The 14862-nt window shown below is 50.2% G+C and overlaps 1 protein-coding gene across 2 annotated transcripts in view; it reads right to left on the bottom strand.

The window, feature by feature from the left end:
• MTA2 (metastasis associated 1 family member 2) overlaps positions 1-14862 on the bottom strand; it is a 612090-nt gene that overhangs the window by 183379 nt on the left and 413849 nt on the right. For both annotated transcript variants that reach the window (XM_069645193.1, XM_069645194.1), the window contains exons 12-13: positions 5178-5275; positions 4517-4656 (exon numbers count right to left, since the gene is read on the bottom strand). In XM_069645193.1, the coding sequence (XP_069501294.1) occupies positions 4517-4656; positions 5178-5275 (238 nt within the window). The remainder of the gene's footprint in view (positions 1-4516; positions 4657-5177; positions 5276-14862) is intronic.

Genomic DNA, 14862 nt, shown 5'->3' with positions numbered 1-14862 from the left:
CCTGTGAGTTGAGAAAGTTTCAAGCACTTTCACTGCGAGGGGCATGTATTCTCAGTCTCGTTTTTACAGTTCCTGTGCCTCAGTCGTGGGGACAAGAGGGAGGATGCTGGGGGACTCGGGAGGATAGCTCAGGGGAAAAGTGCTCGCTTTGGAAGCAAAATGACAGTACACCACGGGTTCGATCCCTGGGTCCGTGCTTAGAAATCTCAGGTTATTTATACCGCGCTTAATACCCAATCATAGCACAATCATAGCACAGCACTGGGACTGGTCAAAAAACTGGCAACTGGTAAATCTTCCATTCTCGTAGCTGTAGTCAAGCACACAAACTGGTGTCTCCCTCCCTGGTTCTACAGTTTCCTGCAACACTCTGAGGAAAGTCAACCAGCTCTGAGTGAGTATCCAGGTGGCTTACGGTTCGAGTTGATTGGTCCCACCAACTCAAAAAGGGAGAAGTCCTCCTTGTGTGGGCTTCTCTGTCGAGATGAACTTGGCGATTCGGACCTGCAGCAGGGCATCACCTGGCAAACCAACGGTCCAACAGTTGCAGCAGCCGCCCTCTTCAAGCTCGTCTTCGGATCTTTCGTTCCAAAGAGACTTGTCTTTTATCCAGTTTCCTCCCATTCATTACAGCCTAGCGGCCACTCACCCACTAGGGTGGCTGTCCTTGCCGGACAGTAAGCCAGCCAATGACGCCAGAGTGCATTTGGGTCTCCTAGGAGACTAAGCACAGGGAGTTTCAGGCACCTCCCTCACTTCCTGCCCACCGCAGACACTCAGGTGCCAGAGGCGGTTTTCAGTCCTAAAGCCCGCCAAAGGCGTAGGAACAAAGGGACCAAACCTGGTTTGGCGCGCAGAGACAAACTCTAGAAGGACCTTTCCAAAAATAAATGGTGAAAAAAGTAGACTGGGATCTGTTTAAACAAAGGGGGCTCAGACGCCATCTTGAAAAACATGGCTTCCATGATTTTTAGCTACCAGTGTTTGCATTCGGGAAAAATCAGTTTGTTGTAAAACCACTGCCACTAGCCATTTCGATAGGAAAGAGTAGCATTTGACCGCTACATGAGTTTCTAGACATTGGGGATACTAGGTAACCCCTTCAGCACTCTATTGGAAGATAGTGTGTGCTGGGTATAGGAATTTAAAAAGACTAGTAAAGCCAATTTAACTTTACATTCTCTGTGAAACAGTAGTTTATCCCGCAGAAGGGTTTAAACTATGGGACAGCCTAAAAGGCTTACGTGTCACTGCACTGAGGGTGCTGTGACACACATGAAAAGATGCCACCTATAGAGTTGCCTAAAGCTCCATAATAAAAGAACACAAGTGTAAAACACACATCGAAACACACGAGAGAGTGGGGGAAAAAAGGCTCTCACTCTCCAGGTAAAAAAATCAAGTCCTCAAAATCCAGCAAAGTTGCTGCTGGTCTCTAAGGTGAAGGGATTAGCACTTTCATGAGAATTAGTCGTAACAGAAACCACAGAGTCCGGCGACAGTTGGGTCTGCATTCGGACGCAGTGTCCGGCACCCTGTACTACTTCTCATAACGGTCCCTCTTCGCCAGGGTCGTGGAAGGGTTCTTCATGAGGGCCAACCCCTCGTCCCAAATGTCATGCATGAGTGGGACCGAAAGGACGGTCTTCCTCTTGGCCTTGTGGCGCTGGTATAGGAAAACTTCTTTCTTCTTCTCATCAGGAACAAGCTGGAAGAGCTCCGAAGCCCTGGAGATTATGGCTTGAAACAAGCCTATCTCGTCGGGTGGCGAAGATCTGGAAGGTGGAGACGGGCAGTCCCCCAACCCGCCGCTGTCCATGCCAGTGCCCGTCGTCGGCGTGTCAGGCTCGGTCTCATGCCTCGGGGGTGGAGAGGGAGGCGAATGGTGGCAATCATGTGGAGGGAGAACTTTCCTCTGCTTTGTCGGTGGTTCCCCATTCTGTACCGGCACCGCTGGAGGGGCCGCCGGTGCAACAGGCATCCTCGTCTGGATCTCCGAGACTGGAGTAAGCAAAACAGAGAATGTCTGACGAGATATCGTCAGATGGCCGCTGAGGCGGCGACGGAGGCGGCAACGAAACTGGTGACTGAGGCACAGGCTGGTCACCGAGGGCCCCACCGCCCTGCTGTTCCTAGTTGGTCTACTCGTCGTCGGCCTCGCTGTAGGGCCCGCTCTCGATGCACCTCTCCTCCTGGATGCTCTGTAGGCAGGTAAGCTCCTCCTCTGAGGAAATATCTGTTCCCTGGAGGACTACCTCACCCCCCCTCTTTGACCAGAGGGGACGGTCCGGTGAAGTGATCTTCTCCAGTGTCTTTTCTATGGGCTGAAAAGAGGACTCCCTCCTGGCAGGCAGGGATACTCTCTCCTTCGGGGACGTGTCCTGCGGGTCCGCCCAGGCGGTCTTGGCGAGTGATGGCACCACCCCTTTGATGGAAGGATGGGCCTTCTTTGGATGTACCTGGGCCTTCACGGTCTTGAACGAACCTACAGCATCCTTAGGGGAAGGGTCAGCAGCACGCTCCCCCTTGGCCTTCTCTGGCGGATCGGTCTTGGTCTTCTCCTTGAGTTTGCCCGGATGGTCCGATTTCCTCTTTGACGTAGATCCCGAGCGTTGGCTGGTGATCGAAGTCGCTGGAGAAGCTGTACTCGCCCTGGACGCAAAGGAGAACGTCGCGGCGGCGCTCCTGGTGGCAGTGGACTTGCAGTGCTTGGCCTTTTGTTGGGCCCCCGTGAGAGGAGCTCCCTCAAAGGTCTTAGAAGACCGCTCAGCTATCCTGGGAGCAAGGGAGGCATGCTGCTGGGACCCACCCAGAGCAGGGGCCTTGGCCTGTAGCCACTGCTTGAGCCGCCTATGCCGATCCTTCAGCGTGCGGGGTACCATCTCCTGACAAAATGCACAGTCCTCCACATGCGTTGGGTCCGTGTACAGGCAGCAGAGGCACTTGGAATACTGGTCTTTGGAGAAGACATTCCGTAAGCTGCAGTCGGAACATATCTTGAAAAGGGGAGCTGAATCCGCCTTCTCCTCCGACATAACATGTCCATGTGGCGTAGGCCTTGAAGAAACTTCTGGTATCCACCCCAAAGAAACCTGACGAAATTCACCCTTGAGGGGTACTGAAGAAACAGAAAAGCGCAAAATGCAGTAAAAGCTTGAGAGCTAAGCACGAGGGCTCCCAACACTTGAATGTGCGGTAAAAATCTGAAGATGGCTGCCAGAGGAGGGGCTTAGGTGGAGGGTAGTCATTGCTGGGGGCAGTATGACCCAGAGACAGTGATTGGTTGTTAGGAGAAAGACAGTTCAGAAATGAAACTGAAAGTGATTTTTTCTTTACCGAGGATTGCCAGCCTGACAACAGGAAATATTCATGAGCATGTGAATCCATGCCAGACCCCTATGCTGGAGAACTTACCTCTTATTGTAGAGTTGCTTGCATCTTCTACTACTTGCAGGTCTAAACAGCTTGTGGCCCTAACATGGATTCTTCTTTTCTTGAAAGACTTCTAAAACATTGTGCAAAGACTTTTCTACTTACCTACCAGAAGTGATTCAGCTCATATAGACCTTTGCCCATTGACTTTGGCTTAACCTGTTACACTGAATGACTCTGCTTAGGGGATCCAAAAGCATGTGTCTGCTTCGGAATATTTGTGCTCTTGTTTGTTCTAATAACTTTTCCCTTTGACCAATTCCTAAGAATGTGCTAAATGCTACAGTAAGATATTAATGTCCCCAGCACCCAAGCTATTGAAGACACCAGAGGGTGTAGGTTGTGACTGTGGGCCAACACAAAAGGGTCTTTACTGATTTAGAAACTAGGAGTGTGTAGTTTTTAAGTGTATTTGTGTGTTGCTTTTATATTGCTCCCTTCTCAAGAAGGCGTATTCTAATTGACTGATAAATAATTGTTTATTCAAGAAACCTTGTGTGTAAGTGTTTATTTGAATACTTGTCACTGTGAATCTCTGTGTAACTCCCCTACAGCTCACATTGACCCCTCTTGAGATAAGCCTGGCTGCTCAACATGCTACCAACCTGTGTAGTACAGACTTATACCAAAGGTCTGGTTCCTATTGCCAGGAGGTCAGGGTTGTTGTAGTGCACCCAAAGGGTACTGCATACAATCTTGCCTAACAGTCATGCACTGCCCTTCCTTCACAAATGGGGGCAAGTGTCTTGTGTGGCTTTTAGCTTGCAACTTTGCACAACATAACAAGACCATCATTAAGTAATTAACCAACCATTTGTTATGGCCAGAGCCAATGGGTACATCAACCATGTTTGAAAATGATAGTTTGGGGCAGAATTGTGTGCGTTTTTCCCAGCTGGTGCCCAGGTTTGCCGGTTCTTACATCTGCAACTATAGAAGGCGAGGGACTTTGTGAAATTCATCCAACTGCATGACTTTGCTAGTTTACCTTTACTTAATGAAAATGTTCTGCTCTCCCAATTGGAGTTTGCATACAAATATGGAGGAAATAGGTGTTGTGCATTATAGAACACCAGCTGCTTACCGTGATGCTCCTAGTCACTCCCTCCAGTTGTGTGGGAGTCTTCAGCCCACCATACTTTTTCCAGTAGATCCAGCAGGAGGCGCAAAGGCGGCACTGCATGTTTGGAGGTCCCCAGGCATACCACTGTGCTGACTGTGTTGCTGGAAATAGCGGTGGGGAAGATAACGAGACAATCAAATGACTGACAGACAGACACACACACACACACACACCTTCTCCCAGTGTTTGATACACCAGAGTATAAGGACCACTTTAGCAACAGAAAACACAAATAAAAGCCCATGGAAGACCATCTCCTCATTGACCGCCACCTTGCAAATCCAATGCTTTACTAAGTCAGCAGACCAATAAACCCCAGAGAAAACTCCTGACCCAAATACCACCCCTTAAACTGAAGAGAACCATTTGTCCAAACAAGCCGAGTCTTTAGCCTACTCCTAACGAACACCTGGATATGTAAACCGCTTCCTAAGGGGCTGCACATTTAGTGAGGCAGACATTTGGATATTTCCCTGACTGGGTGCTTAGACGTAGGAGCAGAAATTATTTCCAATGACCCTGTCTTTGTATGCAGCGTACCTTGAAACCCATGCATGCTGGGATCTGCTCAGAGCTTTCAGGTGGATCCCTAGACTCAGTAGACCCCTTCCTCATTACTCACTGTGACAGCTCTCGCAAGTCAGCCCCTTCTGGAAGCCTGCTCCATTCATCCCCGGCTTTGAGCCTGCCGAAATGATTTGGTTTGGGTTGGGTTTTGTGCTGGAAAGATAAAATAGGACAAATCGGAGAGAGGTAATTAGGTGCCCATGTATATAAAAGTGTTATTCACTTGTAATCCTAGTTCCTCATGGGTGTTAGTGGTTTTACACTGGTATACTGAAAAATATACACATTTATTATGTCTCACACACAGTGTTAAGGAGAGTTTTCATTTCTGCGCCAATTCCCATTTACCTCAGAGACCCCCAGATCTTTTGCTGCACTCAGGCCTTTTAAATGTTTTACTCCTGAGTGAGTGACCTCTCCATACACCCCCCTAACCCCCCTGCCCGACTCCCTCTTGTGATTTTCTGACTAGGATTTTGTGTCTTACTGTTTAATGGGAGTCTGATAAAGGCATCTGCTTTTTGCATGGTGACACACTGCACCTTTTGTGCAGTGCCACTTAAGTCCCTTGGACTTCTCTTAATGTTTAAATACATTTTCTTGGGTGAACTACTGTTCCAAGAATAGTAAGATGACTTTTGGCTTAGTTACCTTTTCTTTTGTGGGTCCAGCACAGACCACCCTATGTGGAGTGCTGGGGGGTTACATAGTAACTCCCTATCCCACTTCTCATGTACCATTCTGTTACACAAACTAACTTGAATGGGTGGTGGCAGTGGTTTCTTTTTTACTACCTTTGTGCCATGAATCTGCAGGCTGATTTCTCAGCTGCAGTATAGCACCCAAGGGTGAGCATTTTCCAAAAATGCCTGTTCTTTTTTCGCCATTTCTTTTCAGTTAATTATTTTTGGGCTTTTACTCTGAATCGGGTTTGAGTGCTCTGTGCATTTTGCCTTTGGCAGGCTTCAGCCCTGATGCCCGCCCAGCCTCCAGTGTGTCTGGAAAGGCAGGAAGTGAGGGAGGGTCCCAAAACCTCTCTGTCCTTTGTCTTAAGGTGTGTCTGAGTGAAACCAGTTCCAATTGGCCAGCTGGCTGTCCGCAAGGACAGCCACCCTTCTAGGTGATTGACAGCCCTAGGGCTGTGAATGAATGGGAACTTGCTTAAAAAAGGCAAGATTTTTGGGACGAGAGGCAGAGTCGATCACTGGAGGGCAACATCTGAAGACGTGAAGTGCCAGGTGAAGCCCTGCAGCTGTACTGACCCAGTTTCTGTTTTGACTGGGAAGACCCGTAAGGGATGATTTCCTCCCTTGGGCTGGTTGGACCAACTAGCCTTGAGATAAGCTTCATTTTGGCACAACCCCGACTTGCTGTGACTTTCCAAGGCTGCAGAATCTCAATGCCCAGGGACCCCTGACCATCATCGAGTGCATTGTCTTTGTAAGTGTAAGTCCTGCTAAAGCTTTGTAGCCATCCAGAGGAGCATACAGAAGCGGGAAATCTTCATCCAGAGTCCACTCACCAGAGTCAATGAGCAAGGGATCAAGTAACTTCGAACCAGAGATGTTCGGGCTGAGAAAAAAGGGGCCAAAATCACAAAAGGCAGCTGAATCAAGGAGATTCCATTGCTGCAGAGTTCCTCTCTCTAGTTCTACCGCAGAAGCCCGTCAGGCGTCCTCCCTTTCGTCACCACGACCAAAAACCAGGAACAAGGGTCTGCTACAGTGCAACAGGAAGGCATCCAGCTGGAACCAATTCTTCAATTCACAGGTACCGTGGGGCTTGGGGTACATCTATCCTTTGTCATTTGTGTTGCTTTCTAGCTTGGGGAGATTTTAAACCCTTTTGAGTGGACCTCAACTCACCTGCACTAGCCTCCCAGTGTGTGCTTCAAGGTGGCTCCTCTTGAGCTTTTGTGATTTTCTACTGAACTACTATTTTAAAACATTTTTTTGAAGAAGCGAGCATCAGAACTTTGAACTGGCCCATTGACTGACTGTCTTGGCTTCCTAAAGCCCCCCCTTCTGAACCTATTGTCTTTGGCAGCGTATGTTCCCTTACAGGTTTTAATTGTTGAACACTTATTACTGGGATAAAAGACTGCCTACATCCCTCTGGGAGAATCTAACTGCTTTACTACTTACCAAGTATGTTCTGATCTAACTAACCCCCCCCCCCCCCACGCTCCTTGAAACTCAATGTTCAAATGGTGATCACAAATAAGTGCCAATACTGACCTCAAATGACGTCACTAGAATATGTTTAGCCTAAGAAAAGTTTACTCACCTACATTAGAATTCTAAGTAGAATGGTTCGTGAACTCAACCTCCCCTCTTTCAGAGCCGCCAGAGCGCCAGGGGACCACTCCGGTGGTGATAATGTTAAAGGACATTTGTACCATGCACTAACATTATTGCTCTTGTTGAATTGAATCCTAACTTTGGGATTAATGTTACTATTAGTTGTTTTTTAAAGATTGTCTAATTATCCTTGAGTATATGTATAAATATTGATACTATAAGTAAGTGTTTAAGTGTTCACTTGGAAACCTGCATTTAGTAATGTTATTGTACAGCTGACATTACCCCTCTTAAGGGAAGCCTGGCTGCTCAGTCACTCTACAAACTTGTGAAGTACAGGCCTATATTAAAAGGTGGGTTACCTAATACCAAGAGAAGTCTTGCGTAGTCCCACACCAGTTGAACTCTACAAATTCTTACCTAACACACAGCTGTTAATTCAATGAGTAACTTAGCAAACAAAACACTATGTAAAATTACCTAATGCGTTAACACGAAATGGCATAACGAAACATCCTGCTACAATGTTATAGTGTAGGTCCAATACCTGGTGGCTGACACAAAATATAAACACAAGAGGTGGTAACAGAAGGGAAACTGACATTAACAGTCATTACAGGATTCCCAATGAAAACACTAACCACTTTTGTTATATTTTAGCTAAGATCTCCCAGACGTTTCACTTTATCAAAAAAGTGTCACCAGAAAGCATTCCATTTTAAACAGGCATTCACAAATGGACTCTGAACTGCCATCTAGCTGGACCCAACCCAGACATCAACAATTGACAGCTGCAAGCCGTGAGCCCCGCTGCAACGGAACTAATGAAGAAAGTAAGCGGGCTTGCAAATCTACCCATGGGGTTGCTTCTAGTGGAATCAAAGTAACGGGATAAGCCTGCATAGCCGTTTCCCCTCACACCGCCATACGATTGTTTGGCCACAAAGTTCCTGGCCTACCTCTCCCTTTCCTATTCATGATTGGGGGAGTTGTTGGGACGGAGCTAGCGCCTTCCTTCCTTCCCAAGCACTTTAGAATTAGGAAAGACTGCTTTAAACTGTTTCTAGGCACTAGAAGAGACCATGAGGGAGGAGGGGCACTAAAGAAGGCAGTTATTTAAATATAAGGTGTAAATAACTATTAGCTGAATACATTTGTAAATGTTAAATTCTATTTAGTTTTAAAATCTCAACACACGACAGAAGCAGGCTCTCTGCGAAAAGGAATGTGGCCTGAGCTAAAAATAGATTGCAGAGCTGATGCGGTGTTGCGTCACTGTGTAGCTCTGGCAGAGCACACGAAGTGGCTCACCAGCTGTTGGGGGTCTGTCAAAAAGCCCATGCAGGCTAAGGATCGATACACACAATGCAGAATTATGGAAAACAGGGTTTAAGGGGAATTACTGGACCAGATAAAAATATGAGAATGAATGCAACAGGGAGAGCATGACTGGAAAAATGTTAATATATATAAAAGTTCATAATGTAGCAAAAGGATGCAAAACAGGAGCGACAGTGTATTCTTGTGTAGGCTAGCGGTATGTCAAACGGAAATCCAACCATGAAGGAAGACTGCAGCGCCCCTTGTAGGGAAGGAGGACAGTTTGGATAGAGCCATGCCCAGTATCATTTTGCCCCCCCGGACTTTCCCTAGATAGGTGGAAACGGGAGAGGACTCCTAATCCTATAACGCGCCTTTGTTTGTTCATCACTAGAACAGTTTACTCACCTGCTGACTTTGCCAGTACTTGTTTCTTGACTTTAAAGACCCTAGATTCCATGTTAGGAAAGATATCCCTTTTGCTGCTTTCCTCCAATGAACAAGTTAGTTACTTACCAATGGGTAAGGTTCTTTCGACTGGATGTTCCTCCAACGCATTCCACATCTTTGACATGTAATGTCCACAGATTTGCACTTCCAAAACTTTGATGACAGAGGGCGTCCTGCGTCAATGGCATCGGGTCCATGTCCCTCGAGGGTCTCCGCCAAGGACGTCGTCACAGGATGTTATAAATAGGACCCATGGCGCCCGTAACCTCAGTTTAAGTTTTTCCCCCCAGAACGTGTGACACCAGTCTGATGCCTGCTGGACTGCATTTAGCCTTGCAGAAACGGCAGCTGCAATTGCATAGGAAATTCTCCTGCAGGGCAGGCTAGGAGGGTGAAGTGGAATACGTTGGAGGAACATCCAGTCGAAAGAATGTTACCAGTTGGTAAGTAAGGAACAAGTTACTTACCTGTAACTGTTGTTCTCTAGCATGGGTCTGGCATGGATTCACATGCTCATGAATATTCCCCGTCAGGCTGGGAATCCTCGGTTTAAGAAAAAATCAGTATCAGTTTCGTTTCTGATCTGTCTCTTAGTAGTAACCAATCACTGATCTCTGGGTCATACTGCCCCCAGCCAATGACTGCCCTCTACCCAAGCCCCACCCCTGGCAGCCATCCTCAGATTTGGTAGCACGTAAAGTGGCAGTATGACCAAGTGAAGAGCCGCAGAGGGGAAGGAGGGAGGGTTCGCATGTGAATCCATGCCAGACCCATGCTGGAGAACAACAGGTACTGGCTTTTGCAAGAACCTCTCTGCAGTCAGCCAGGATATCATATCTTCCAAACTCTAGTGCTGCAGGAGCTAAGCTTGCAAGTTCAGCGACTCCGGGTCGTGATGGAGAATGGCGCCTCCTTCTCTGGAGAGAAGATCTGCGTCCGTCACCAGCTTGATAGGTGGGGACGCTGACAAGCCAGAAGGTCCGGGAACCAGATCTATCTCGGCCACGCCGGTGCGACGAGGATCATCCTGCACCTGGACCTCTTGAGCTGGTTGATGAGACGGAGCAGCAGCAATGGAGGGAATGCGTACAGGAACAGGCCGTCCCAAGGGAATGATAAAGCATCGCCTGTGATCCTCGGCTGGGAGAACCTGCTAGCAAACCTCTGGCACTTGGAGTTCGTCGCCGTCGTGAACAGGTCGATCTGGGGTTTGCCCCACCGTTGAAAGAGCCGATCCACCTGGTCCTGGCGTAGTTCCCACTCGTGGCACGAGCGCAGCTCCCTGCTAAGTGAGTCGGCAATAGCGTTTTTTTATTCCTGCCAGGTGGAAGGGAACCAGAAACATCCCCTGGGCGACAGCCCAGTGCCACAGATCCTGGGCCTCCTTGGATAGGGCTGGGGATCTGGTGCCTCCCTGCTTCCGGATGTAGAACATTGTGGTGGTGTTGTTGGTGAATATCCTCACCACTTTGTCCTTGAGGGACGGAAGGAACGATTTGAGCGCCCAGAACACGGCTCGTAGCTCCAGGATGTTGATGTGAAGAGACCTCTTCTCCGGGAGCCAGAGGCCTCTTGCGTGGAGCTCTCCGGTGTGGGCCCCCCATCCCTCCAGGGAGGCGTCCGTCGTTACAGTCTCCTGATACACTGCGGCCTGAAAGCCCATGCCTGCCGAGAGGTGCGCACGGGCACCCCACCATAGAATCGCCCGACGGAACTCCTTGTCGAGCGGGATCCTGTCTTCGAAGCTGCCCGCCGCTTGAATCCACCGGGCGTCGAGCAACTCTTGTAGCGGACACATCCGAAGTCTGCAAAGGGGCACAAGGTAGATGCATGAGGACATCATCCCGAGGAGGGACTTGATGGACCTCACTCTGGCCACATCCGTGGCTAACAGGCGCTGCACCTTGCCCAAAATGGCCTTTGTCCTTTCTTCGACGGAGATGCCAATCGCTTCACTGTATCGAGCTTCGCTCCCAGAAACAGTGCCACCTGTGACGGGACCAGATGGGATTTGGGGTAGTTGATGGCGAATCCCAGCTCCGTGAGCAGGCGGACGGTCCTCGCTGTGTGTTCGATGGCGAGTTCTCTTGACCTTGCACGGATTAGCCAGTCGTCCAGGTAGGGGTAGACGTGGATCCCTTGCAGGCGCAGCCAGCGCCACCACAGGTGCGAGGCACTTGAACACCCTGGGTGTCGACTAATCCGAACGGTAGGGCTCCGAATTGGTAGCGACACCCCTGGACTACAAATCTGAGGAACTTTCTGCGTCCTTTTAGAATGGGGATGTGGAAGTAAGCATCCTCCAGGTCCAGTGACGATAGGAAGTCGCCCTCCTCCAGCTGTCCCAGCACGTGCTGGAGGATGACCATCCTGAATTTCTGTGCCTTGATATACTTGTTCAACCGATGCAGGTCCAGGATGGGGCGCCAACCGCCAGTCTTCTTTCTTACGAGGAAGTATCCGAGTATACTCTGGAGCCCCAGAGCCTCTTGAGGACGAGCTTGATGGCACCCTTCTTGAGCATCGCCCTTACCTCCAACAGCAGTTGAGGGACGCGATTCTCCTTCCTGGCCACAGGAGGAATGCGAGGAAACTTCTTTTGAAATTCCAGTGAGTGTCCGCGGGCCAGTGTGTCCAGCACCCAACAGTCGGTGGAGATGGACTCCCACACGCTGACAAACTTCGTCAGCCGGCCACCCACTGGGGTGCTTCGTGGGGGCCTGACGCTACGGGCGGTTCAGTCCTGCTTGGAAGAGGCTTTGCCGCCTTGGCCTCCTTGCCAACAGCGGCGAGACCCTCCTTGCTTGCCGCGGCCTCTGTAGGCCTCCTGGGTCGAGGAGCGGGCCGCATGGCGGTAAGTAGAAGAGCCGCCGCTGGATCCCTTGGAGGCTCCCTGTCTGCCTCCAGAGCTCCGAAAGGGCCGCCGTTGCTGAAGGACTCCTAGGGCTCGGGCTGTTTCCATGGTCTGTCTTGATGGCCTGGAGGGACTCATCCAACCTCTTTCCAAACAGGTTGTTGCCGTCGAACGGCATGTCCAACACACTGGTCTGGACGTCCTCGCGCAAGTCTGTCGCCTTGAGCCATCGTCGTCATCGGAGGCAAACCCTGTTTTTGTGTACGGGGGTTATGACGGGATGTCCGTTGCGTCATCGCCACCGTCGTTGTCTGTCCCCGTCGCTAGATCCGTCGCCGTATCCTCCCGAGGGTCCGATGAGGGGTCCCACAGGCCTCGCGAGCATGAAGGGCGGAGCGGGGTGGACTCTCCTCCGCCTGTTCGGAGGGCTTCCTGACAGGCCTAGTTCTGGATCCTCCGTCGGGGTCCATCGTAAACTCATCCTTATCTCAGTACATAAGGATTGGATCGGCAACAAAATGGCCACCAAGCTATCCTGGGACTCGGGTAATGGCTGCGACGGACGGGATGGCTGCTCCACTGGGCCCTCGTTGTCGCCATCGTCGCTATCTTCGATCACATCAGCGGGAACCTTCCCCTGGGATCAAACTTTCTCGAACCTCTCGTTGAGGCCTATGAACCTCTCGTCGAGGCCTTTCATGGTTTCCACCGGATCCTCCTCGGAGGCTGAATAAGAGTCCGTAATGGCCACCGGCACCCCCCCTCTTTTTCCGCCGGGGTCTTCACGGGTGTCTTAACGATGGTCTGGAAAAAGGATTCCCTCCACGGCGGCAGGGAAACTCTGGGCCCCGAGGCCGCCTCCACTGGCGTAGCCTCTGCCGGCTTCGCCAGGGCCGCTGCAACAACCTCGATAGAGGCCTTTGCCGGGTGGATCAAGGCCCTCACCACCTTAGGCGCGTACTGGGCCTTTGCTTTGGGGGGAGGGTCATCGCTTCGCTCCCCCTCGGCTCCCTTCGAGATCGAGCGGGGCCTCTCCAGAAGCTTACCCGGGTTCTCCGACTTCCTCTTCCCCGAACCAGAGCGCTGGCTCGTGGTTGATCGTGCCGGGGAAGTCACGCCCTGCCTGGCAGCCGAGGAGCCCGACCTTTCGGCGCTCCCGGTGCCCGCGGACTTGCGATGCTTGGCCTTCTGTTGGGCCCCCGTCGCTGGGGCGCCCTCACAAGACTTCGAAGACCGCTCAGACCTTTTCTTCGCCTTCTCACCTGCTGTGCCCTTCTCCAGCCAGACGGCGAGGTGGGAATGACGATCTTGCTTGCTCAGTTCCGACAGGTTCCTGCAGAACGCACAGACTTTCTCCACGTGCGTCTTGTCCTCATGAAGGCAGTAGAGATATCTCAAATGCTTGTCCTCCTTGAAAACATTTTGCAATCCGCATCCTGGGCAGCTCCTGAACAGCTTGGATCCGGGCGTCGAGCTTCCCTTGTCCTGGGCCATGTCTGTTGAGGTAGGCCACAGATCTTCCGGAATCCTCCAAGAAGATTAACTCGACGAAAACGTCACCCTTGAGGGGCGTAGAAGAATTCCAAAACGGGTCCCCGTTATCGGAGGTAGAAACGGTGGAGCTTGAGACTCGATTAACCGAAAATGAGAAAAATCTCCTGAAAAACGAGGACTCCCAACACTTGAACGTGCGGTAAAAATCTGAGGATGGCTGCCAGGGGAGGGGCTTGGGTAGAGGGCAGTCATTGGCTGGGGGCAGTATGACCTAGAGGGCAGTCATTGGCTGGGGGCAGTATGACCCAGAGATCAGTGATTGGTTACTACTAAGAAAGACAGATCCGAAACGGATACTGATTTTTTTCTTTACCGAGGATTCCCGGCCTGACGGGGAATATTCATGAGCATCTGAATCCATGCCAGACCCCATGCTGGAGAACTTGTTCTTCGAACAGATTGGGTCCTCCAACACATTCCACATCTTTGACAGACTCCCAAAGCAGTACCAGTAAATGGAGGAGGGAAAAGTATTTAGAATACCCAATTAGATTGTGGAATAAAGAACCGCCATCCCAAAGGTCATATCCCGACCATGGATTGTATCCAGGGAATAATGTTTTACAAATATATGGTTGGAAGCCCAAGTAACGGCATCAACAATATTCCTAGTAGGAACACCCCGCTGGAGGGCGCTGGAAGTAGCCACGCCCCTAGTGGAATGAGCTCTCAACCCTTCAGCAAGGTCTTTATCCGCCAACCGGTAACACTCCGTAATGGTAAGGATATTCCACCTGGACAAGGTCTGTTTGGTAACAGCCTGGCCCAATCGGTGTCCAGCATATTCTACAAAGAGTTGATCGTCCACTCTGACCCTGGGAATCCTAGAAATGTAAAAGCTAAGAGCCCTCCTAGGAACTAACAGATGGAGATGCTCCTCTTCCTTACCAGGATGAGGAGGAGGGTAGAAAGGTGGAAGAACCACCTTCTGACTCAAATGATATTCAGAGACTACCTTAGGTAGGAAAGAAGGACGTACTCGCAGTACAACCCCGTCCTTGTGAAACACAGTAAAGGGTGGCTTAGCTGAAAGTGCCTGGAATTCACTCACTCTGCGAGCAGAAGTAACCGCAACCAAGAACACAGTCTTGAAAGACAGTAATCTCAAAGGACAAGAGTGCAAAGGTTCAAACGGAGCACCCATGAGAAATCTCAAAACCAAATTCAAATCCCAAACCGGCACCTGGAAAGGGGACGGCGGAAATACATTAGTCAGTCCTTTAAGAACTATAGCAATGGAGCACTGAAAAGGATCAACACGG

Source organism: Ambystoma mexicanum, chromosome 2p, assembly GCF_040938575.1.
Source record: "Ambystoma mexicanum isolate Mex_15411 chromosome 2p, UKY_AmexF1_1, whole genome shotgun sequence".
Classification (NCBI taxonomy): Eukaryota; Metazoa; Chordata; class Amphibia; order Caudata; family Ambystomatidae; genus Ambystoma; species Ambystoma mexicanum.
The sequence above is the reverse complement of the archived record's forward strand: the minus strand, read 5'-3'. Positions and strand labels throughout refer to the sequence as shown.